The sequence below is a fragment of the Nerophis lumbriciformis genome, linkage group LG24, assembly GCF_033978685.3.
Source record: "Nerophis lumbriciformis linkage group LG24, RoL_Nlum_v2.1, whole genome shotgun sequence".
Lineage (NCBI taxonomy): Eukaryota > Metazoa > Chordata > Actinopteri > Syngnathiformes > Syngnathidae > Nerophis > Nerophis lumbriciformis.
In genome coordinates this window covers 4,475,001-4,500,000 of record NC_084571.2, presented here as the reverse complement: position 1 = coordinate 4,500,000, position 25,000 = coordinate 4,475,001, and the positions used below count along the sequence as shown (strand labels likewise).

General features: G+C 38.2%; 2 protein-coding genes across 2 annotated transcripts in view; one reads left to right on the top strand and one right to left on the bottom strand.

Annotated features, from left to right (window-relative positions):
• The window catches only part of ppp1caa (protein phosphatase 1, catalytic subunit, alpha isozyme a), a 26,637-nt gene extending 20,006 nt beyond the window's left edge, over window positions 1–6,631 (bottom strand). Inside the window, exons 1-2 of the mRNA XM_061981382.2 lie at window positions 6,243–6,631; window positions 5,952–6,062 (exon numbers count right to left, since the gene is read on the bottom strand). Of these exons, the coding sequence (XP_061837366.1) occupies window positions 5,952–6,006 (55 nt within the window). The 5' untranslated portion in view covers window positions 6,007–6,062; window positions 6,243–6,631. The remainder of the gene's footprint in view (window positions 1–5,951; window positions 6,063–6,242) is intronic.
• A 10,604-nt stretch (window positions 6,632–17,235) lies between these two features.
• cldni (claudin i) overlaps window positions 17,236–25,000 on the top strand; it is a 9,425-nt gene continuing 1,660 nt past the window's right edge. The window contains exons 1-2 of the mRNA XM_061982157.1: window positions 17,236–17,395; window positions 17,967–18,099. Of these exons, the coding sequence (XP_061838141.1) occupies window positions 17,968–18,099 (132 nt within the window). The 5' untranslated portion in view covers window positions 17,236–17,395; window position 17,967. The remainder of the gene's footprint in view (window positions 17,396–17,966; window positions 18,100–25,000) is intronic.

Below are 25,000 nucleotides of genomic sequence, written 5' to 3'. Positions count from 1 at the left end.
AACTACTGTATTTTTCGGACTATATGGTGCACTTAAAATCCTTTCAGTTTTTATTTATATATTTTTTTGAATCGACAGGTGCGCCTAATGTACATATTAATTCTGATTGTGCTTACCGACTTCAAAGCAAATTTATTTGGTACATGGTGTAATGATACATGTGACCAGTAGATAGCAGTCACACATAAGAGCCAGTGTGGAGTGTAGGATGACACCTGTTCAATTGACATCAGCGGATTATCCATATATGGTAAAGGTTTACCCAAAGTGCTTTAGGCTGGTCCACCATTGTAGTCCAACAATGTAGTCAATAAACTCCTCCTTTTTCTCTATCCTCTTGTTGTGGGGGATTCATCCTCCACTGTCACCATTTGTAATATAAAGTAGCGTACAGTTCCAACTTATAGTAGACTCGCTATGGAAGCACTCAAAACTACAGGTACAACAAAGATGACAGGGAGAAGACGCGGTCGAAGTGGAGCCACGTAAATAAAACCGCCCTCAAAACGGCGCATCCTGAAGAGACAGTCAGAAAGCGGCTTGAAGATGGTCTGTAAAACATAATCTATGCAACATTTTGACCAAAGAACCACCATTACATGTTATGTAGGCCACAAGGAAGTGTTTTAAATGTAGAAAGTATATGATCCCTTTAAAGGGCTTTATAATCCGGCACGCCTTTTGTATGAAAGTAGACCTGAATAGACTCGTTCATCCCCAGTGCGCCTTATAATCTGGTGCACCCTATGGTCCGAAAAATACGCTAATACTTTTGATCATAGCTTCTGAAAGAAACAGTAGTGGGACATGTCTCTGTGTTTGGAGATGCCCGTTTTGGGGTACTCTATACTGTGCTTTAAAAAAATAAAAAAAACTTGGCTGAATTCTTTATTTAGCGTGAAATTAAATTGGTATTTTTTTGTCTTGAGGAAATTGATGCAAATTGCAGTGCACGACTTGGCTGCGACCAGCAGAAGCACTGTTAAGTCAGTCCCTACAAGGTTGCCGTCTAAAGAAGCGCAACCATGATAGCTCCACAAAGACTAATGCTCAATCTTCTGCCTGCAACAACCAATATGGAAATAAAAAAACAATATAATTCATGCATTAATGGATTGTTAATTTTCCCCACAGACAATCAATATTACAATCATCCATCCATCCATTTTCTACCGCTTATTCCCATTGGGGTCGCGGGGGGCGCTGGAGCCTATCTCAGCTACAATCGGGCGGAAGGCGGAGTACACCCTGGACAAGTCGCCACCTCATCGCAGGGCCAACACAGATAGACAGACAACATTCACACTCACATTCACACACTAGGGCCAATTTAGTGTTGCCAATCAACTTATCCCCAGGTGCATGTCTTTGGAAGTGGGAGGAAGCCGGAGTACCCGGAGGGAACCCACGCAGTCACCGGGAGAACATGCAAACTCCACACAGAAAGATCCCGAGCCCGGGATTGAACCCAAGACTACTCAGGACCTTCGTATTGTGAGGCAGATGCACTAACCCCTCTGCCACCGTGAAGCCCTATTACAATCATAGAAATGTCAAATGTACACGTACACATTTTCTTAAGTATGCCTTCATTTAATATGACTAATGACAATATCACCTGACAATAGACAATTTATTACAATGACATATGGGCATGAACTAATTTGAGCACACTCAGAGGACATTTAGCATGGAGATACTGTACATATTTCTACATCTTATCTCTCGCTATAATGAAGGACGTAGGCGAAGAATGTGTGATTTTTGCTTTTTCACACTCTAGCCCTTGGCAGAGAGCAAACGTGTTTTTATGTGGACAGATTTGGTTTCCTTTTTAAAAATGTGCATGTGTGGACGTCTAACACACAAAACCTATACCTACTCTGCCAGGGTTGTACAGTATTCTGGCACTAATAAAGTACCACGGTACGAGTTATTAAAAGGGTACTATACTGCCTATGACAAATACTGGTACTTTTTTTTTTACATGGACATGATGGCGCAGCGTGGCCACAGTGCTGGTAATGGCATGTGAGTCAACGCAGACACAGAGCACATACAAGCAGAAAGTGTGGAAACAGACTTACTAATAACGATAAAGGTGAAGCAATAAGCTGCAAGGAGTGCTTTTAAACAATGGCAAGTGGCTAACGTCCATCCACAGCTACTTCTAGATACTTCTAAATCACTAACCCTCGCCTCCATGGCGACAAACTGCATTTCTTACAAGTATCCTCCCTGCAGGACGAGGAATGGCTAAACATGCTTCACTACACACCACAGGAGGATACAATAGCTAACCGCTAACAGCAAGATAGCGTTCCTCAATGTAAACAAATGGATAGATCTATACAAACATCTATGGAAACATACCAAGTACAAGAGCCATATATTGTCAATACTACAATGATTACATTGATATTCTTTACTATCATTAAATATTTTGTCCTTTTTGTTATTGTTTAGAAACTCAGAAAATACATCCCTGGACGCAGGAGAACTTTAAGTATGACCAACTTATGATCCTGTAACTACTTGGTATTGGATCCATACCCAAAATTGTAGTATCACCCAAAATGTATGTAAAGTATCTAAACAGAAGAATAAGTGCTTATTACGTTTTAACAGAAGTGTAGATAGAAGATGTTAAAACAGAAATATATTATATATATCACCAGATATTTACTTTAAATTAACAAGATAATTAATCAATTTTCTACCATATGCCTCTCATAATTTTGACAAAATAATAGAATGAGACATGACACAATACGTTACTGTATATGTCAACAGCCAAGTTTGGAGCCTTTGTTTGCTCACTTACTACTAAAAGAGAAATTGTCTAGTATGTTCACTATCTTTTTTAGTGCCCAAGTTGTTATTTGATTACAATAAGAAATATATGTTTAATGTTACAAGGTGTATTTATAATATGTTGTGTACAGAAAATGTCTTATTTCTATGAAGCTCATCTTGTATTTGAGATTGTTTATAGGTTTAGGCGAAATAAGTGCTCAACTTCAGCCTAAACCCTTTCGGTCTGTAAAATTGTCAATTTATGAATGTAAAACTGTTTGTTTATGTAGAACTGTTTGTTTATTTTGTTGACCCCTGACTGAACAAATAATAAACTATCTACTCTTCTAACCTACTCAGTGGCCTAGTGGTTAGAGTGTCCGCCCTGAGATCGGTAGGTTGCGAGTTCAAACCCCGGCTGAGTTAAACCAAAGACTATAAAAATGGGACCTATTACCTCCCTGCTTGGCACTCAGCATCAAGGGTTGGAATTGGGAGTTAAATCACCAAAAATGATTCCGGGATGCGGCACCGCTGCTGCTCACTGCTCCCCTCACCTCCCAGGGGGTGAACAAGGGGATGGGTCAAATGCAGAGGACAAATTTCACCACACCTAATGTGTGTGTGACAATCATTGGTACTTTAACTTAGGGCTGGGCGATATATCGATATACTCGATATATCGCGGGTTTGTCTCTGTGCGATACAGAAAATGACTATATCGTGATATTCGAGTATACGTTCTCACGCAGTTGCTTTTAGCTGCAGGCATTACACAACAGGCTCTTCTTCACTCTTTGTTGTCTATGCTTCTCACAGAGACTTAAACAAGCACACCTTCTTACATACGTCACATACGTATACGCCCTCGCGGAGCAGAGAGGTAGCAGCATGGGTAACGTTAGCTGTGGTGCGATTGGTAATACGAGAGAAAGAAGGTGCAAATCTGGTAACAAATGAAGGAAGAATTAATTCCCAAGAAGACGGGGTCCATCATCTGCCAGTGGTTTGGCTTCAAGCGGGAATATGTCGAACAGACAACCGTAATATGTCAAGTGTGGGGCAAAAGCGTTGCTACAAAAAGTAGCATCTACTGCTAATATGTGGCATAATTTGAAAAGTCACCCGCTGGAGAATGAAGAGTGCTTACTCCGCATGTCAACATCTCCGTTCGGTGCCACACCAACAAAATGCAGAGGCAACCATTTCCACATCAACACCGTATAAAAAAATAGTCCACAACATAAGGAGTCCGCCGGAACCTACCACATAGCGAATGGCGTACACAATTTGATTTCCTATTATGCAGCTCATTTTTATTTGACAATTATTGAAATATCTTGTGTGACATCATGCACAAAAGTGCACTTTATTTGTTTTAAACTATTGTAGTGGCGTTCTGTACAAAAAGTACACTTTAATTTAGTGTTGTTTTGATTTGTCATCTTAGTGACATCATGCACAAAAGTGCACTACTAGCTTGTTTTAAGATGTCTCTGACAATCTTGCACTTTCTGTTTTGGAAATGACATGAATGTTTGTGCCACTGCTTAATAACTGTTTAATAAATACAGTTTTGCTAAATTGACTTAGTTGTGATTTCCCTCTCTGCATGAAAGTTTAAAATGAGCATATATTAATGCAGTATGAACAAGAATGTTTTAATGTAGACACATAGAATCATCATACTGGTGTGATTATATGCATCAAGTGTTCATTCAAGGCTAAGACAAAATATCGAGATATATATTGTGTATTGTGACATGGCCTAAAAATATCGAGATATTAAAAAAAAGGCCATAACGCCCAGCCCTACTTTAACTTACCCGTATTTTCCGCACTATAAGGCGCACCTAAAAACCACAAATTTTCTCAAAAGCTGACAGTGCGCCTTATAACCCGGTGCGCTTTATATATGGATAAATATTAAGATTCATTTTCATAAAGTTTAGGTCTCGCAACTACGGTAAACAGCCGCCATCTTTTTTCCCCGTAGAAGAAGCGCGCGGTGCATGCTGGGATATGTGACGTTTCATTTCCATTTGTGTGTTTATGTAAAGACCCCAAAATGGCTCCTATTAAGTGTGTTGTCTGTCTAATTATAAATAATGCAGACGAGGCGTGTTAACTGAGTTCTCAACGTTTACTCACAGCGTGCTCATAACCACATTCTAACTGCCAGCATACAACAACGCTTCTCAGGGCTACCGCGCATGCTCGTAACTATCGTTGCATGCTGGGTAGTGTAGTTGTTATATTTGCTAGCTCATAACAGCACATTGAGAGACACGCTTACGCGCTTAATTCAATACTCGCCGTCATTCCGGGTGGATTGACAAAAGACCTCCAGCCGCTAGATATTGGTGTCAACAGGGCATTCGAAGCTAGACTGCTAACTGCGTGGGAACAATGGATGACAGAAGGCGAACACACCTTCACTAAGACGAGGAGGCAGCGCCAGACGACGCCAACATCTGCCAGTGGATCGTAAATTTGCCCAACTTTTCACTTCGGACACCGAAGACGAAGGATTTACGAATGAAGAATAACTTCAGAAAGTGAGCGCTATGTTTATTTTGTGTGTTGTGACATTAACGTTCGAGCAACATTATGTTGCTATTGCTCTGCACTATTTTGAATTTTACTATGTTTGTGATTGCACATTTGCGTACATTTTGGGAGTGAACAGAGTTGTTAGAACGCTGGTTTTTAATATATTATTAAAGTTTGACTGACCTATCTGACTGTTTTTTTGACATTCCCTTTAGCGCAGCGTAGGCGCGGCTTATAGTCCGGGGCGGCTTATTGGTGGACAAAGTTATGAAATATGCCATTCATTGAAGGTGCGGCTAATAATCCGGTGCGCCTTATAGTGCGGAAAATACGGTAACTTTTTCTGGATTCAGTCCTGATGCGTTCTTTACAAAATAATAATGTGGTATCAAAAAATAACATTATTGGTCTTTATTCTGGATTCACATGCAGGTGCGTTAAAATGGAACTATTTACCTAAGAATGCAATGTAGAGAAAAATAAATGACAGTAGCAGTAGCACCGTGTTGTCCCATCGGCGGCCTCTAACACCACGTCACCATGATCCCAAGCTTAAAATCCCACCATTTTATTCCAAACTGCACATGTTGCCATCTTCTCACCTTCCAAAAGACGCTGAATGATGGAGTCGATGTTTAGTTTGTCCGGCTCCGCCATTTTCTGTTTATTCTGACGTTCTCGTGCAGTCAAAAACCGGGGCTCCCGAATGGCACCTTGGATCGCACCGCGATATCAACAAGAAGAAGAAAACAGAAAGTATAAGAGCCGCACATAATAAAGAAAGTGTCAAAGTAAGGCTAGCATTGGTGACATAGTAGCATGAATGAGCTAATCTAGCTAAACTGAGCTAGCTCGCTAGCTCGTTGTCATCGATTCAATAAAACTCTTCTAACCTTATGTTTCGCTTCTTAATAGTCCTCCCAGCGTGTAAATTAAAGTCCCCTGAGCTCAACTTGGGCCTTTCTTCCCTTCCCTCTTCTTCCTGCGGGAACTTTAAAAAACGAGGCCGTCGCCGTTTCAAGTCACTTCGCTGTCGCCGAGAGGCCGACTCGGGCGTCACACGATTCTCGAATTGTGATTGGTCGGCGGAGGATTAGACGGCTTCCATCCTAAAGAGCCTGATTGGCGACGGCTCATGTCAGTTAAAAAAAAAAAACGTCCCGCCTCTAACAGGAAGTCAACGGCATTCAGTGGCTGGCGCGAAGTGGCGTCACCGCGTGTGCACAAACCGGAACTGCAGCTCCTCGCTTAAATGAAACGCCGTCGCGACTTCATGGCTGCTGAAAGCAAAAAACCCCCCCAAAAAATAAAGTTTGTAAAGATGCACCATCCAGGCGAGGCGACAAATAGAGACGTCGTTCGCCTTTAACATCAAAAGTGACGGTTGTGATGAGGACCACGGCGTCCGTGCGACATTGGCGCGAAAGAAAGACGCGCACGTCGTTTAGTTTCACTTTAAATGTGCTGCTTGACGCGTGCACGAGGCTGATGTTGACGGTTATTATGAGGAATGAAACGTCGGCACGCAGGACACTTTATTAGGTACACATGCACAATATAATAACACATATTAAAATGTATCCATTTTCTTCCGCGTATCCGTGGTCGGGTCGCGGGGGCAGCAGCCTAAGCAGAGAAGCCCAGACTTCCCTCTCCCCAGCCACCTCGTCCAGCTCCTCCCGGGGGATCCTGAGGCGTTCCCAACGTGTCCTCGGTCTTCCCTGTGGCCTCCTACTGGTCGGACGTGCCCCAATGAGGTGGCTCGAGCATCCTGACCAGATGCCCGAACCACCTCATCTGGCTTCTCTCGATGTGGAGGAGCAGCGGCTTTACTTTGAGCTTCTCACCCTATCTCTAAGGGAGAGCCCCGCCACCCGGCGGAGGAAACTCATTTCGGCCGCTTATACCCGTGATCTTGTCCTTTCGGCTTGTCCTTTCGGTCATAACCCAAAGCTCATGACCATAGGTGAGGATGGGAACATAGATCGGCCGGTAAATTGGGAGCTTTGCCTTCCGGCTCAGCTCCTTCTTCACCACAACGGATCAATACAGCGTCCGCATTACTGAAGACGCCGCACCGATCCGCCTGTCAATCTCACGATCCACTCTTCCCCCACTCGTGAACAAGACCCCGAGGTACTTGAACTCCTCCACTAGATTAAAATCGACCTTAAAATATATTTAACAGCGTAAGTATGTACAAGGTGTATCTTTCATTATATATTCACTACAGTAATGTCCAATATACTGCATTTGTTCATTCTACTGTTCATTCTACTATGCTTATGTCACTAAGTTGTACTCCTCCGACTGGTATTTTATTCACTCTATAATCAATCAATCAATCAATGTTTACTTATATAGCCCTAAATCACAAGTGTCTCAAAGGGCTGCACAAGCCACAACGACATCAGGATCCCACATCAGGACAAGGAAAAACTCAACCCAATGGGACAATGAGAAACCTTGGAGTCGAGTGGATCTAGCATTATATTGTGAGAGTCCAGTCCATAGTGGATCTAACATAATAATGAGAGTCCAGTCCATAGTGGGGCCAGCAAGATCTTGAGCGGAGACGTGTCAGCAGCGCAGAGATGTCCCCAACCGATGCACAGACGAGCGGTCCACCCCGGGTCCTGACTTTGGACGGCCAGCGCTTCATTCGTGGCCACCGAACCTGTGCCTTCCCTCCACGAAGGAGGGGGCAGAGCCGAAAAGAAACGGCAGATCAACTCGTCTAAAAAGGGGGTCTATTTAAAGGCTACAGGATACAAATGAGTTTTAAAATGGGACTTAAATGCTTCTACTGAGGTAGAGCAGTTATTATTATTATTAGCTTGTTGACAATGAGTCAGAACTTCGAATTTTATAAGGTAATGATCGGACATTACTTTAGTATACGGGAGTATCATAACTTTGGAGGTGGTGACGCCCCTGACAAGCACTAGATCTATCGTATTACCGTTGCGATGCGTGGGTTCATTTATTATTTGTGTAAGACCACAGCTATCAATTATAGTCTGGAGCACCACGCACTGAGGGTCCGATGGGGTATTCATATGGATATTAAAGTCCCCTATTATGATTATATTGTCGGCGTGCATCACTAGATCAGCAACGAACTCTGACAAGTCACTGATAAAGTCCGAATAGGGCCCTTTGGGGGCGGTAGATAACAGCCAGGTAGAGAGGCGGCGGTGTGACAGACCTCATAGTAAGCACCTCAAATTATTTATATTTATTACTTAGGTTAGGGGTAAGGTTAAGGTTTTCATTGTATATTAGTGAGACTCCCCCACCCCTTTTAAGGGGACGGGCAATATGTGCATTCGCATAGTTAGGAGGAGAGGCCTCATTCAGCGCAAAAAATTTGTCTGGTTTGAGCCAGGTTTCGCTGAGACCAATGACGTTAAGATTGTTGTCTCTAATGACCTCATTAACTAATAACGTTTTGGGAGACAATGATCTTATGTTTAAAAAGACCATATTATAGGTAGTGGGCTGTTTTGAGGAGTTTTTGTTCAAATTATCCGTAGTAGTAATATTAATAATGTTGCGTTTATTTTGCGTAGTGCGCTTTAAATACTTTCGACCATATCTAGGAATTGATATGACGGGAATCTTCAGATTGTTTGATAAAGTGTTATTCATATCATATTTATTATTACACTGACTATTTTATTCTTTATTACCCAACAATCGCTGTACAAACTTGAATATCACACAATTGCATCCTATTACAGAACGGATCATGTACAAACTCAGTAAATATGAGAAGGGTAAAGAACAGGGGTGTTAAACTCATTTTAGCTCAGGGGCCATAAAGAGGAAAATCTACTCCCAAGTGGGCCAGACTGGTAAAATCATGGCATGATAACTTAAAAATAAAGACAACTTCAGATTGTTTTCTTTGTTTAGAAATAGAACAAGCACATTCTGAAAATGTACAAATCATAATGTTGTTTTTTTACACTTACATGTTGCGGTTAAAAGCATTCTATCTTTATTTGTCGTTATTTATACTTTCTGAATAAATTATGTGATAATGTTCATCAGTCAACTCATTGGTTTTCATTTTCAATCTATCAAGATTAAAAAAAATATAGAATTTCCCCGTAAAAATAAGTGATGCACTGTAAAAACCACCAACCCATTTTTGAGCTGCCAGTTTTTCACCTTAAAATGTAAAATTATTTCTTGATTCAATTCTGCTTCTTCCTACTCCTTCTCGAGTAACATGCGACGTACGTCAGTGTAGCTTTTGTCCTGTTTGCGATGAACTGAGAACAAAGCGTTCTAAGAACTCCGGCTTATTAGTGATTCCCAGAAACCAAAAAAAGTCTGCGGGCTATAGAGCGTTTTCTATTCGGGCTCCAGTACTCTGGAATGCCCTCCCGGTAACAGTTAGAGATGCTACCTCAGTAGAAGCATTTAAGTCCCATCTTAAAACTCATTTGTATACTCTAGCCTTTAAATAGACCCCCTTTTAGACCAGTTGATCTGCCGTCTCTTTTCTGCTCTGCCCCACTCTCCTTCATGGACAGGATATTAGGTCACCACAGATGATGCGCTAGCTGCTTAATGTCGGGACCCAGGGTGGACCACTCATCTGTGCATAAGTTGGGGACGTCTCTGCGCTGATGACCTGTCTCCACTCAAGATGATCTCCTGCTGGCCCCACTACGGACTGGACTCTCACACTATTAACTAGATACACTATGGACTGGACTCTCACACTATTAACTAGATCCACTATGTACTGGACTCTCACACTATTAACTAGATCCACTTTGGACTGGACTCTCACACTATTAACTAGATCCACTATGGACTGGACTCTCACACTATTAACTAGATCCACTTTGGACTGGACTCTCACACTATTAACTAGGTCCACTATGGACTGGACTCTCACACTATTAACTAGGTCCACTATGGACTGTACTCTCACACTATTAACTAGGTCCACTATGGACTGGACTCTCACACTATTAACTAGATCCACTATGGACTGGACTCTCACACTATTAACTAGATCCACTATGGACTGGACTCTCACATTATTAACTAGATCCACTATGGACTGGACTCTCACACTATTAACTAGATCCACTATGGACTGGACTCACACTGTTAACTAGATCCACTATGGACTGGACTCTCACACTATTAACTAGGTCCACTATGGACTGGACTCTCACACTATTAACTAGATCCACTTTGGACTGGACTCTCACACTATTAACTAGATCCACTATGGACTGGACTCTCACACTATTAACTAGATCCAGTATGGACTGGACTAGATCCGCTATGGACTGGACTCTCACACTATTAACTAGATCCACTATGGACTGGACTCTCACACTATTAACTAGGTCCACTATGGACTGGACTCTCACACTATTAACTAGGTCCACTATGGACTGGACTCTCACACTATTAACTAGGTCCACTATGGACTGGACTCTCACACTATTAACTAGATCCACTTTGGACTGGACTCTCACACTATTAACTAGATCCACTATGGACTGGACTCTCACACTATTAACTAGATCCACTTTGGACTGGACTCTCACACTATTAACTAGGTCCACTATGGACTGGACTCTCACACTATTAACTAGGTCCACTATGGACTGTACTCTCACACTATTAACTAGGTCCACTATGGACTGGACTCTCACACTATTAACTAGATCCACTATGGACTGGACTCTCACATTATTAACTAGATCCACTATGGACTGGACTCTCACACTATTAACTAGGTCCACTATGGACTGGACTCTCACACTATTAACTAGATCCACTATGGACTGGACTCTCACACTGTTAACTAGATCCACTATGGACTGGACTCTCACACTATTAACTAGGTCCACTATGGACTGGACTCTCACACTATTAACTAGATCCACTTTGGACTGGACTCTCACACTATTAACTAGATCCACTATGGACTGGACTCTCACACTATTAACTAGATCCAGTATGGACTGGACTAGATCCACTATGGACTGGACTCTCACACTATTAACTAGATCCACTATGGACTGGACTCTCACACTATTAACTAGGTCCACTATGGACTGGACTCTCACACTATTAACTAGGTCCACTATGGACTGGACTTTCACACTATTAACTAGGTCCACTATGGACTGGACTCTCACCCTATTAACTAGATCCACTATGGACTGGACTCTCACACTATTAACTAGATCCACTATGGACTGGACTCTCACACTATTAACTAGATCCACTATGGACTGGACTCTCACACTATTAACTAGATCCACTATGTACTGGACTCTCACACTATTAACTAGATCCACTTTGGACTGGACTCTCACACTATTAACTAGATCCACTATGGACTGTACTCTCACACTATTAACTAGATCCACTTTGGACTGGACTCTCACACTATTAACTAGGTCCACTATGGACTGGACTCTCACACTATTAACTAGGTCCACTATGGACTGTACTCTCACACTATTAACTAGGTCCACTATGGACTGGACTCTCACACTATTAACTAGATCCACTATGGACTGGACTCTCACACTATTAACTAGATCCACTTTGGACTGGACTCTCACACTATTAACTAGATTCACTATGGACTGGACTCTCACACTATTAACTAGGTCCACTATGGACTGTACTCTCACACTATTAACTAGGTCCACTATGGACTGGACTCTCACACTATTAACTAGGTCCACTATGGACTGGACTCTCACACTATTAACTAGATCCACTATGGACTGGACTCTCACACTATTAACTAGATCCACTATGGACTGGACTCTCACACTATTAACTAGATCCACTATGGACTGGACTCTCACACTATTAACTAGATCCACTATGGACTGGACTCTCACACTATTAACCAGATCCACTCCACGTCCATTGCACCAGTCGCCCAAGGGGCGGATGGATGATTAATTGATTGATTGAAACTAAAACCGAGTTATTAGTGATAAATGATGACCTCCTGGTGCAGATTACTCCTGTGATAGTGTTTACTCACCTGTATCCTCTGTACTCATGCATTCATTTGTTCATATAGTCGCGTGTGTGTGTGTGTGTGTGTGTGTGTGTGTGTGTGTGTGTGTGTGTGTGTGTGTGTGTGTGTGTGTGTGTGTGTGTGTGTGTGTGTGTGTGTGTGTGTGTGTGTGTGTGTGTGTGTGTGTGCGTGTGTGTGTGTGTGTTCTGGCAATGCTTACTTAATGGGGACATCGCTCTGTTTACACAGTCACCTTTAGGGGACCCCTGACGGTATGGGGACAAAAAAAACAGGTCCCCTAAAGGGAAACCTTTTTTTTTTTTTTTTGAAAGTTCTAAGTGTACAACTGCATTACGGCCTACTAAAGGAGATTGCAGGTAAAATAGTAGATTAAGAGATAATCAGCAAGACTGGTTAAGTGGAACAGTTTTTTATGTTCTTTATGTTCAATGTTGTTAAAAATAAAAAGTAAAAATAAAAGTTTAACTGAGTTTGTATTTTATTTCTGTGGTTTAAGGTAAAATAAGATAATCCTTTATTGATCCCACAACAGGGAAATTTGGGTTACTTTGTTTACGTGTTTCAAATATTGGTAAAAGAGAAAATTAATTTTCTTGAAAAATTATCTTGGCATTAATAGTACTGTGATTCTGTGTGGTATCCATCCTTAGTTAAAACTAATATATTTTTCCAAAAACAAAATCTGGTTTAGTGTTCCTTAGGATGACATTTTCATGCAGCATGATTATAAAACATTATTACTTTAAAGTATGATTCACATTCAGAATTTTCCAGCCTTCTATATATGGTAGTTGGAGTTGCAGACAACTTCATTACTGCTAAATAGCAGTTTTCAGTCATGTCACAGAAGATGCAGGATTTGCTTTAACATTTAAGTGGTGAAACTTCCTATAAGAATTGTATTATTATAATACAATAATAATATTATATATAATTATAATAATAATTTGTATTATTAGGTCCATCAGTGCTAAATATTATAAACTTATCACTTTCCTCTGGCACTGTTCCCCTAGCATTCAAGAAAGCGGTTATTCATCCTCTGCTCAAAAGACCTAACCTTGATCCTGACCTCATGGTAAACTACCGACCGGTGTCCCACCTTCCCTTTATTTCGAAAATCCTCGAAAAAATTGTCGCACAGCAGCTAAATGAACACTTAGTGTCTAACAATCTCTGTGAACCTTTTCAATCCGGTTTCAGGGCAAATCACTCTACGGAGACAGCCCTCGCAAAAATGACTAATGATCTACTGCTAACGATGGATTCTGATGCGTCATCTATGTTGCTGCTTCTTGATCTTAGCGCTGCTTTCGATACCGTCGATCATAATATTTTATTAGAGCGTATCAAAACACGTATTGGTATGTCAGACTTAGCTTTGTCGTGGTTTAACTCTTATCTTACTGACAGGATGCAATGCGTCTCCCATAATAATGTGACCTCGGACTATGTTAAGGTAACGTGCGGAGTTCCTCAGGGTTCGGTTCTTGGCCCTGCACTCTTTAGTATTTACATGCTGCCGCTAGGCGACATCATACGCAAATACGGTGTTAACTTTCATTGCTATGCTGATGACACCCAACTCTACATGCCCCTAAAGCTGACCAACACGCCGGATTGTAGTCAGCTGGAGGCGTGTCTTAATGAAATTAAACAATGGATGTCCGCTAACTTCTTGCAACTCAACGCCAAGAAAACGGAAATGCTGATTATCGGTCCTGCTAAACACCGACATTTATTTAATAATACCACCTTAACATTTGACAACCAAACAATTACACAAGGCGAATCAGTAAAGAATCTGGGTATTATCTTCCACCCAACTCTCTCGTTTGAATCACACATTAAGAGTGTTACTAAAACGGCCTTCTTTCATCTCCGTAATATCGCTAAAATTCGTTCTATTTTATCCACTAGCGACGCTGAGATCATTATTCATGCGTTCGTTACGTCTCGTCTCGACTACTGTAACGTATTATTTTCGGGTCTCCCTATGTCTAGCATTAAAAAATTACAGTTGGTACAAAATGCGGCTGCTAGACTTTTGACAAGAACAAGAAAGTTTGATCATATTACGCCTATACTGGCTCACCTGCACTGGCTTCCTGTGCACTTAAGATGTGACTTTAAGGTTTTACTACTTACGTATAAAATACTACACGGTCTAGCTCCGTCCTATCTTGTCGATTGCATTGTACCATATGTCCCGGCAAGAAATCTGCGTTCAAAGAACTCCGGCTTATTAGTGATTCCCAGAGCCCAAAAAAAGTCTGCGGGCTATAGAGCGTTTTCTATTCGGGCTCCAGTACTATGGAATGCCCTCCCGGTAACAATTAGAGATGCTACCTCAGTAGAAGCATTTAAGTCCCATCTTAAAACTCATTTGTATACTCTAGCCTTTAAATAGCCCCCCTGTTAGACCAGTTGATCTGCCGTTTCTTTTCTTTTCTCCTCTGCTCCCCTTTTCCTTGAGGGGGGGGGGCACAGGTCCGGTGGCCATGGATGAAGTGCTGGCTGTCCAGAGTCGGGACCCGGGGTGGACCGCTCGCCTGTGCATCGGCTGGGAACATCTCTGCGCTGCTGACCCGTCTCCGCTCGGGATGGTGTCCTGCTGGCCCCACTATGGACTGGACTCTTACTATTATGTTGGATCCACTATGGACTGGACTCTCACAATATTATGTCAGACCCACTCGACATCCATTTCTTTCGGTCTCCCCTAGAGGGGGGGGGTTACCCACATATGCGGTCCTCTCCAAGGTTTCTCATAGTCATTCACATCGACGTCCCACTGGGGTGAGTTTTTCCTTGCCCGTATGTGGGCTTTGTACCGAGGATGTCGTTGTGGCTTGTGCAGCCCTTTGAGACACTTGTGATTTAGGGCTATATAAATAAAGATTGATTGATTGATTGATAAGAGGACAGCTGTAGTTCTGTATTCTGACCATCATGTCATATTTAATTTGAGCTTCTTTTTTTTCTTCTCAGTAGTCACGTACAAATTTGTGTGAATTATGCAAAATTATTTCAAATTTGGTCCCCATGAACCATATTTACTCTTTTTCCCCAGGGTCCCCAGTAAGAACGATCAGCACATGACTTCATCAATCCAGAGATTTAAAGACGTGTATGAGCTAACTGGGCAGTGGCCATTTTAGACCATTTTTATTATGCCTCCACAATGTCATGTCTGTGTGATCGTGTTTTGTTTTGGTTAGGTTCGGTTTGGTTTTTGGACTCTTTGTGCGCTCTTGTTTGTTTTGTTTCCATGACAACCCATTCGTTTTCACCTGTCATGTCACGCACCTGATTCATTTGGACTCACACACCTGTCATTAATCATGTTCAAGACTATTTAAGCCGATAGTTGCCAGGAAGTCCGCCTGGCGACATTAACTCTGTTAGACTTCTGCTACCCATGCCACCATAGTTCCATGCCAAGTGAGTTTTGTCTATATCAGTGGTTCTTAACCTTGTTGGAGGTACCGAACCCCACCAGTTTCACATGCGCATTCACCGAACCCTTCTTTAGTGAAAAATAAAAAAAAAAAAAAAAATGTCAAATTCAAGAAAAAGTTATGTTTTTTTACTGGTGCACAAAATGAACCGTGCATGAACATCACCTTGTTCAAAGAACAAAACCAACACAGTGCATGAACTCAACAAATTACACACCTTACACACATTACCATGAATTGATTAACGTGGACCCCGACTTAAACAAGTTGAAAAACTTATTCGGGTGTTACCATTCAGTGGTCAATTGTACGGAATATATGTACTGTACTCTGTAAACTGTACTGTATTCTCTTCCTTTGCAATCTGCTAGTAAAAGTTTCAATCAATCAATCAAAAAACCTGCAAATCAAATGGAAAATTAGAGGGAACATTGTTTGGGGGTATCCATAATACACCAATAGGGAGAAGTTTTTATTTACACAATAATTCGGATCTGTCTATACCTCCGTGGCGGAGGCTCCGCCGAACCCCTGAGGCCGACTCACCGAACCCCTAGGGTTTGATCGAACGCAGGTTAAGAACCACTGGTCTATAGTCTTGTCACACTAAGTGTTTATTTGTTTCATGTTCATAGTTTTTTGCCCAAGTGCTAGTTTTTGTTTCATTAGTCAAGTTTGTTCTCCGCCTTTGTGCGCGCCTTTAATTTTGTACTTTTTTATAGTCATTATTAAATCATGTACCTACCTTCATCCGATGTCCACTCCAACTATTCTCGCATCTCGGTAAAACGAAAAACCCATAGTCCTCGTTATGACACAACCTGTAGAAAGGGTGGTCCCCACAAGTGATGATCAAAAACTGTGTGTGTGTGTGTGTGTGTGTGTGTGTGTGTGTGTGTGTGTGTGTGTGTGTGTGTGTGTGTGTGTGTGTGTGTGTGTGTGTGTGTGTGTGTGGGATCTTGGTCATCGGGGTATTGTTTTTAAGTTTGTAAAGCACTCTGCATAATTGCATTATTGTATGTATGAAAATCGCTTTTTGAAAATAAAGTTTGATTTGATAAATACTGTGCAGATGTCCCTAATGTTGTGTCCCAGCCAGTGGAGTTTCCTTCCCCACAATATCACGGCCCAAAAAAACAATTTTTTTTTAAATCCGCCTCCTGACGTGATGGTTGCTTGTCATCAGATATATTTTTTTCCCCTCCAAAAACGAGGCGAGTCAAGTCGGTTCTGATCACAAGACCCTGAGTTGGGATCAGAAACAACTTATTGGAAGGTTTTTTTCCCAATTTTTTTGGTAAAGTCTTCGGTGTTTCTGTGCATGTGTTTTGTTTTTTGAGCGTGGAGAAGGACGAGGAGAGAAGTCGACGTTGGCGTGTAGGACAAGTCCAGTCTGGTCCTCAGGTACGTCCTCCCCCTGCTGGAGTGGGGCCCCACCCTGCACCTCACATTCCTCCAACAAGACACCATCTTGTTTCCTTCCTTGTCTCCGCACACTCTCCACCAGCCAGCGCCCAACCAAGACCTTTTTTTGTTCCAGGTAGGTTCTTCCCCTCGCTGCTTTCTAATCTTTCCTCTTCTTTCCACTGGGCATCTTCACCACTTTGATGATTCATCAAAACAAACGATCACCACTTCTATTAAGTTCCTGACCTGGGGCCACTCTTTTTTTTTTTTCTGTCTCTAACTCGGCTTGAGTGTTTTTGTCCAACAGGAGGATTTGGAGTTTTGGGGTGATAACTTACATTAACGGGGACATTTTGGAGCAAAGGGAGTCATGAGAGCCTCTTACGTAATATGACATTCGCCACAAAGCTCCATTCATCTTCTCGCAATCCACATTTCCAAATTCCACGAAAGCTAAAGATCATCTGACCAGAACTTCTCCAAAAACCCGATTTTGCTCCTTTCCAAGAAAGGGAGCGGTTCTCTCGCCTCTCGGAGCGCTGGGCGGAGATGACGCCGCCGTCGGGCCTGTCGGGACACGCGCCTCTTTGAAAACGTAGCCCTCGGGGGGATGTTGAACCAAAAACACGACGGCCTCAGAGTGGACGTGAACGTTCCGTGTTAAGCGTGGTGACCTTTGACCTTCTTTTTTTTTTTTTTGCCAGAATGGGATCCGTGGGAGTTCAGATCGTCTGCGTGGCCCTGGGGGTCCTGGGCCTCATCGGCGCCATCGTGTGCTGCGCCGTGCCGAAATGGAAGGTGTCCTCCTTTACGGGCGCCAACATCGTCACCGCGCAGGTAAACACCATTTGGAAAATGGGTGTGGCCTAAAAGCTGGCAAAAGATTTTTACAAAAAACATTTTATGAAACATCATCAGAATATTTTGAAGGAAGCTATATTCAAACACAGCTATATTAAGTACATTTTGTCATTTACTCCCTCATATTTTTGAATTTTCCTGAGGAAAACCCACATTATATTCACCTTAGGTCGGTAATACCGGTAATTGTTGAAAAACAATTAATTATCATACACATTGGGACAAGCGGTAGAAAATGGATGCATGGATGATTTATTTACGATAATTCACTCGCTCCCTGGAAGAGAAGGCTCTTACATGGACACCAAAATAACTTATTATGTTTCCCTCTGGCGGTGAAAAAAGCACCTAACTTTATTATAACTCGACAGGAAGTCAGTTCTATGAAGAGATATTTGCAAACAAAAATAATGGATTTGCCTTTAAAAAAAATTATAATTTGCAGACACAAAAAAATTGTTACCAAAAGACATTCAAACCAAAACTTTGTTATGTTTGAAAGTCGTTAATAATTGATTTTAAATGTTTTTTTTGTATTTTTTAAAAATGATTTATTAATGATAAATCATTCACTGCCTGATCTTACATGGAGACCAAAGTAATGCATAATGTCTCCCTCTGGCGGTGAAAAGAGCGTATAGCTTTAATATGACTCGACAGGAAGTCATTTCTATGAAGAAATATTTGCAAACAAAAATAATGGATTTGCTACCAAAAAAATAATAATTTGCAGACACACAAAAAATTGTTACCAAAACAAATATTCAAACCAAAACTTTGTTATGTTTGAAAGTCTTTATTAATTGATTTTAAATATATTTTAGTAATTTTTCAAATGATTTATCAGTGATAAATCAGTCACTCCCTGAGCCTACATGGAGACCAAAGTAATGCATAATGTCTCCTTCTGGTGGTGAAAAAAAAGCATATAACTTTAGTATAACTCGACAGGAAGTCATTTCTATGAAGAGATATTTTCAAACAAAAATAATGGATTTGCTACCAAATAAATAATAATTTACAGACACAAGAAATTTTTTACCAAAAAAAAATATCCAAACCAAAACTTTATGTTTGAAAGTCGTTAATAATTGATTTTAAATATATTTTTAGTATTTTAAAAAAATGATTTATTAATGATAAATCATTCACTCCCTGATCTTACATGGAGACCAAAGTAATGCATAATGTCTCTCTCTGGCGGTGAAAAGAGAATATAGCTTTAATATAACTCGACAGGAACTAATTTCCATGAAGAAATATTTGCAAACAAAAATAATGGATTTTCTACCAATAAAATAATTTGCAGACACAAAAAAAATTGTTACCAAAAAAAATATTCAAACCAAAACTTTGTTATGTTTGAAAGTGGTTATTATTTGATTTTAAATATATTTGAGTAATTTTTCAAATGATTTATCAGTGATAAATCACTCACTCCCTGAGCCTACATGGAGACCAAAGTAATGCATAATGTCTCCCTCTGGCGGTAGAAAAAAGCATATACTTTAGTATAACTCGACAGGAAGTCATTTCTATGAAGAGATATTTTCAAACAAAAATAATGGATTTGCTACCAAAAAAAAAAATTTGCAGACATAAAAACAATTGTTACCATAAAAAAATATTCAAACCAAAACTTTTTTATGTTATAAAGTCGTTATTAATTGATTTTAAATTTATTTTTGTAATTTTCTTAATGATTTATCAGTGATAAATCACTCACTCCCTGAACTTACATGGAGACCAAAGTAATGCATAATGTCTCCCTCTGGCGGTGAAAAGAGCGTATAGCTTTAATATGACTCGACAGGAAGTCATTTCTATGAAGAAATATTTGCAAACAAAAATAATGGATTTTCTACCAAAAAAATAATAATTTGCAGACACAAAAAAAATTGTTACCAAAAAAAATATTCAAACCAAAACTTTGTTATGTTTGAAAGTGGTTATTAATTGATTTTAAATATATTTGAGTAATTTTTCAAATGATTTATCAGTGATAAATCACTCACTCCCTGAGCCTACATGGAGACCAAAGTAATGCATAATGTCTCCCTCTGGCGGTAGAAAAAAGCATATACTTTAGTATAACTCGACAGGAAGTCATTTCTATGAAGAAATATTTGCAAACAAAAATAATGGATTTGCTACCAAAAAAAAAAATTTGCAGACATAAAAACAATTGTTACCATAAAAAAATATTCAAACCAAAACTTTTTTATGTTATAAAGTCGTTATTAATTGATTTTAAATTTATTTTTGTAATGTTCTTAATGATTTATCAGTGATAAATCACTCACTCCCTGAACTTACATGGAGACCAAAGTAATGCATAATGTCTCCCTCTGGCGGTGAAAAGAGCGTATAGCTTTAATATGACTCGACAGGAAGTCATTTCTATGAAGAAATATTTGCAAACAAAAATAATGGATTTGCTACCAAAAAAATAATAATTTGCAGACACAAAAAAAATTGTTACCAAAACAAATATTCAAACCAAAACTTTGTTATGTTTGAAAGTCTTTATTAATTGATTTTAAATATATTTGAGTAATTTTTCAAATGATTTATCAGTGATAAATCAGTCACTCCCTGAGCCTACATGGAGACCAAAGTAATGCATAATGTCTCCTTCTGGTGGTGAAAAAAAAAGCATATAACTTTAGTATAACTCGACAGGAAGTCATTTCTATGAAGAGATATTTTCAAACAAAAATAATGGATTTGCTACCAAATAAATAATAATTTACAGACACAAGAAATTTTTTACCAAAAAAAAATATCCAAACCAAAACTTTATGTTTGAAAGTCGTTAATAATTGATTTTAAATATTTTTTTTGTATTTTTAAAAAATGATTTATTAATGATAAATCATTCACTCCCTGATCTTACATGGAGAACAAAGTAATGCATAATGTCTTCCTCTGGCGGTGAAAAGAGCGTATAGCTTTAATATGACTCGACAGGAAGTCATTTCTATGAAGAAATATTTGCAAACAAAAATAATGGATTTGCTACCAAAAAAATAATAATTTGCAGACACAAAAAAAATTGTTACCAAAACAAATATTCAAACCAAAACTTTGTTATGTTTGAAAGTCTTTATTAATTGATTTTAAATATATTTTAGTAATTTTTCAAATGATTTATCAGTGATAAATCACTCACTCCCTGAGCCTACATGGAGACCAAAGTAATGCATAATGTCTCCTTCTGGTGGTGAAAAAAAAGCATATAACTTTAGTATAACTCGACAGGAAGTCATTTCTATGAAGAGATATTTTCAAACAAAAATAATGGATTTGCTACCAAATAAATAATAATTTACAGACACAAGAAATTTTTTACCAAAAAAAAATATCCAAACCAAAACTTTGTGTTTGAAAGTCGTTAATAATTGATTTTAAATATATTTTTAGTATTTTAAAAAAATGATTTATTAATGATAAATCATTCACTCCCTGATCTTACATGGAGACCAAAGTAATGCATAATGTCTCTCTCTGGCGGTGAAAAGAGAATATAGCTTTAATATAACTCGACAGGAACTAATTTCCATGAAGAAATATTTGCAAACAAAAATAGTGGATTTTCTACCAAAAAAATAATTTGCAGACACAAAAAAAATTGTTAGCAAAAAAAAAATATTCAAACCAAAACTTTATGTTTCAAAGTGGTTATTAATTGATTTTAAATATATTTGAGTAATTTTTCAAATGATTTATCAGTGATAAATCACTCACTCCCTGAGCCTACATGGAGACCAAAGTAATGCATAATGTCTCCCTCTGGCGGTAGAAAAAAGCATATACTTTAGTATAACTCGACAGGAAGTCATTTCTATGAAGAAATATTTGCAAACAAAAATAATGGATTTGCTACCAAAAAAAAAATTTGCAGACATAAAAACAATTGTTGCCATAAAAAAATATTCAAACCAAAACTTTTTTATGTTATAAAGTCGTTATTGATTTTAAATTTATTTTTGTAATTTTCTTAATGATTTATCAGTGATAAATCACTCACTCCCTGAACTTACATGGAGACCAAAGTAATGCATAATGTCTCTCTCTGGCGGTGAAAAGAGAATATAGCTTTAATATAACTCGACAGGAACTAATTTCCATGAAGAAATATTTGCAAACAAAAATAATGGATTTTCTACCAAAAAAATAATTTGCAGACACAAAAAAAATTGTTACCAAAAAAAATATTCAAACCAAAACTTTGTTATGTTTGAAAGTGGTTATTAATTGATTTTAAATATATTTGAGTAATTTTTCAAATGATTTATCAGTGATAAATCACTCCCTGAGCCTACGTACATGGAGACCAAAGTAATGCATAATGTCTCCCTCTGGCGGTAGAAAAAAGCATATACTTTAGTATAACTCGACAGGAAGTAATTTCTATGAAGAAATATTTGCAAACAAAAATAATGGATTTGCTACCAAAAAAAAAGATTTGCAGACATAAAAACAATTGTTACCATAAAAAAATACTCAAACCAAAACTTTTTTATGTTATAAAGTCGTTATTAATTGATTTCAAATTTATTTTTGTAATTTTCTTAATGATTTATCAGTGATAAATCACTCACTCCCTGAACTTACATGGAGACCAAAGTAATGCATAATGTCTCTCTCTGGCGGTGAAAAGAGAATATAGCTTTAATATAACTCGACAGGAACTAATTTCCATGAAGAAATATTTGCAAACAAAAATAATGGATTTTCTACCAAAAAAAATAATTTGCAGACACAAAAAAAATTGTTACCAAAAAAAATATTCAAACCAAAACTTTGTTATGTTTGAAAGTGGTTATTAATTGATTTTAAATATATTTGAGTAATTTTTCAAATGATTTATCAGTGATAAATCACTCACTCCCTGAGCCTACATGGAGACCAAAGTAATGCATAATGTCTCCCTCTGGCGGTAGAAAAAAGCATATACTTTAGTATAACTCGACAGGAAGTCATTTCTATGAAGAAATATTTGCAAACAAAAATAATGGATTTGCTACCAAAAAAAAAAATTTGCAGACATAAAAACAATTGTTACCATAAAAAAATATTCAAACCAAAACTTTTTTATGTTATAAAGTCGTTATTGATTTAAAATTTATTTTTGTAATTTTCTTAATGATTTATCAGTGATAAATCACTCACTCCCTGAACTTACATGGAGACCAAAGTAATGCATAATGTCTCCCTCTGGCGGTGAAAAGAGCGTATAGCTTTAATATGACTCGACAGGAAGTCATTTCTATGAAGAAATATTTGCAAACAAAAATAATGGATTTGCTACCAAAAAAATAATAATTTGCAGACACCAAAAAAATTGTTACCAAAACAAATATTCAAACCAAAACTTTGTTATGTTTGAAAGTCTTTATTAATTGATTTTAAATATATTTGATTAATTTTTCAAATGATTTATCAGTGATAAATCAGTCACTCCCTGAGCCTACATGGAGACCAAAGTAATGCATAATGTCTCCTTCTGGTGGTGAAAAAAAAGCATATAACTTTAGTATAACTCGACAGGAAGTCATTTCTATGAAGAGATATTTTCAAACAAAAATAATGGATTTGCTACCAAATAAATAATAATTTACAGACACAAGAAATTTTTTACCAAAAAAAAATATCCAAACCAAAACTTTATGTTTGAAAGTCGTTAATAATTGATTTTAAATATATTTTTAGTATTTTAAAAAAATGATTAATTAATGATAAATCATTCACTCCCTGATCTTACATGGAGACCAAAGTAATGCATAATGTCTCTCTCTGGCGGTGAAAAGAGAATATAGCTTTAATATAACTCGACAGGAACTAATTTCCATGAAGAAATATTTGCAAACAAAAATAATGGATTTTCTACCAAAAAAATAATTTGCAGACACAAAAAAAATTGTTACCAAAAAAAATATTCAAACCAAAACTTTGTTATGTTTGAAAGTGGTTATTAATTGATTTTAAATATATTTGAGTAATTTTTCAAATGATTTATCAGTGATAAATCAGTCACTCCCTGAGCCTACATGGAGACCAAAGTAATGCATAATGTCTCCCTCTGGCGGTAGAAAAAAGCATATACTTTAGTATAACTCGACAGGAAGTCATTTCTATGAAGAAATATTTGCAAACAAAAATAATGGATTTGCTACCAAAAAAAATAATTTGCAGACATAAAAACAATTGTTACCATAAAAAAATATTCAAACCAAAACTTTTTTATGTTATAAAGTCGTTATTGATTTTAAATTTATTTTTGTAATTTTCTTAATGATTTATCAGTGATAAATCACTCACTCCCTGAACTTACATGGAGACCAAAGTAATGCATAATGTCTCCCTCTGGCGGTGAAAAGAGAATATAGCTTTAATATAACTCGACAGGAACTAATTTCCATGAAGAAATATTTGCAAACAAAAATAATGGATTTTCTACCAAAAAAATAATTTGCAGACACAAAAAAAATTGTTACCAAAAAAAATATTCAAACCAAAACTTTGTTATGTTTGAAAGTCTTTATTAATTGATTTTAAATATATTTTAGTAATTTTTCAAATGATTTATCAGTGATAAATCAGTCACTCCCTGAGCCTACATGGAGACCAAAGTAATGCATAATGTCTCCCTCTGGCGGTAGAAAAAAGCATATACTTTAGTATAACTCGACAGGAAGTCATTTCTATGAAGAAATATTTGCAAACAAAAATAATGGATTTGCTACCAAAAAAAAAAAATTGCAGACATAAAAACAATTGTTACCATAAAAAAATATTCAAACCAAAACTTTTTTATGTTATAAAGTCGTTATTAATTGATTTTAAATTTATTTTTGTAATTTTCTTAATGATT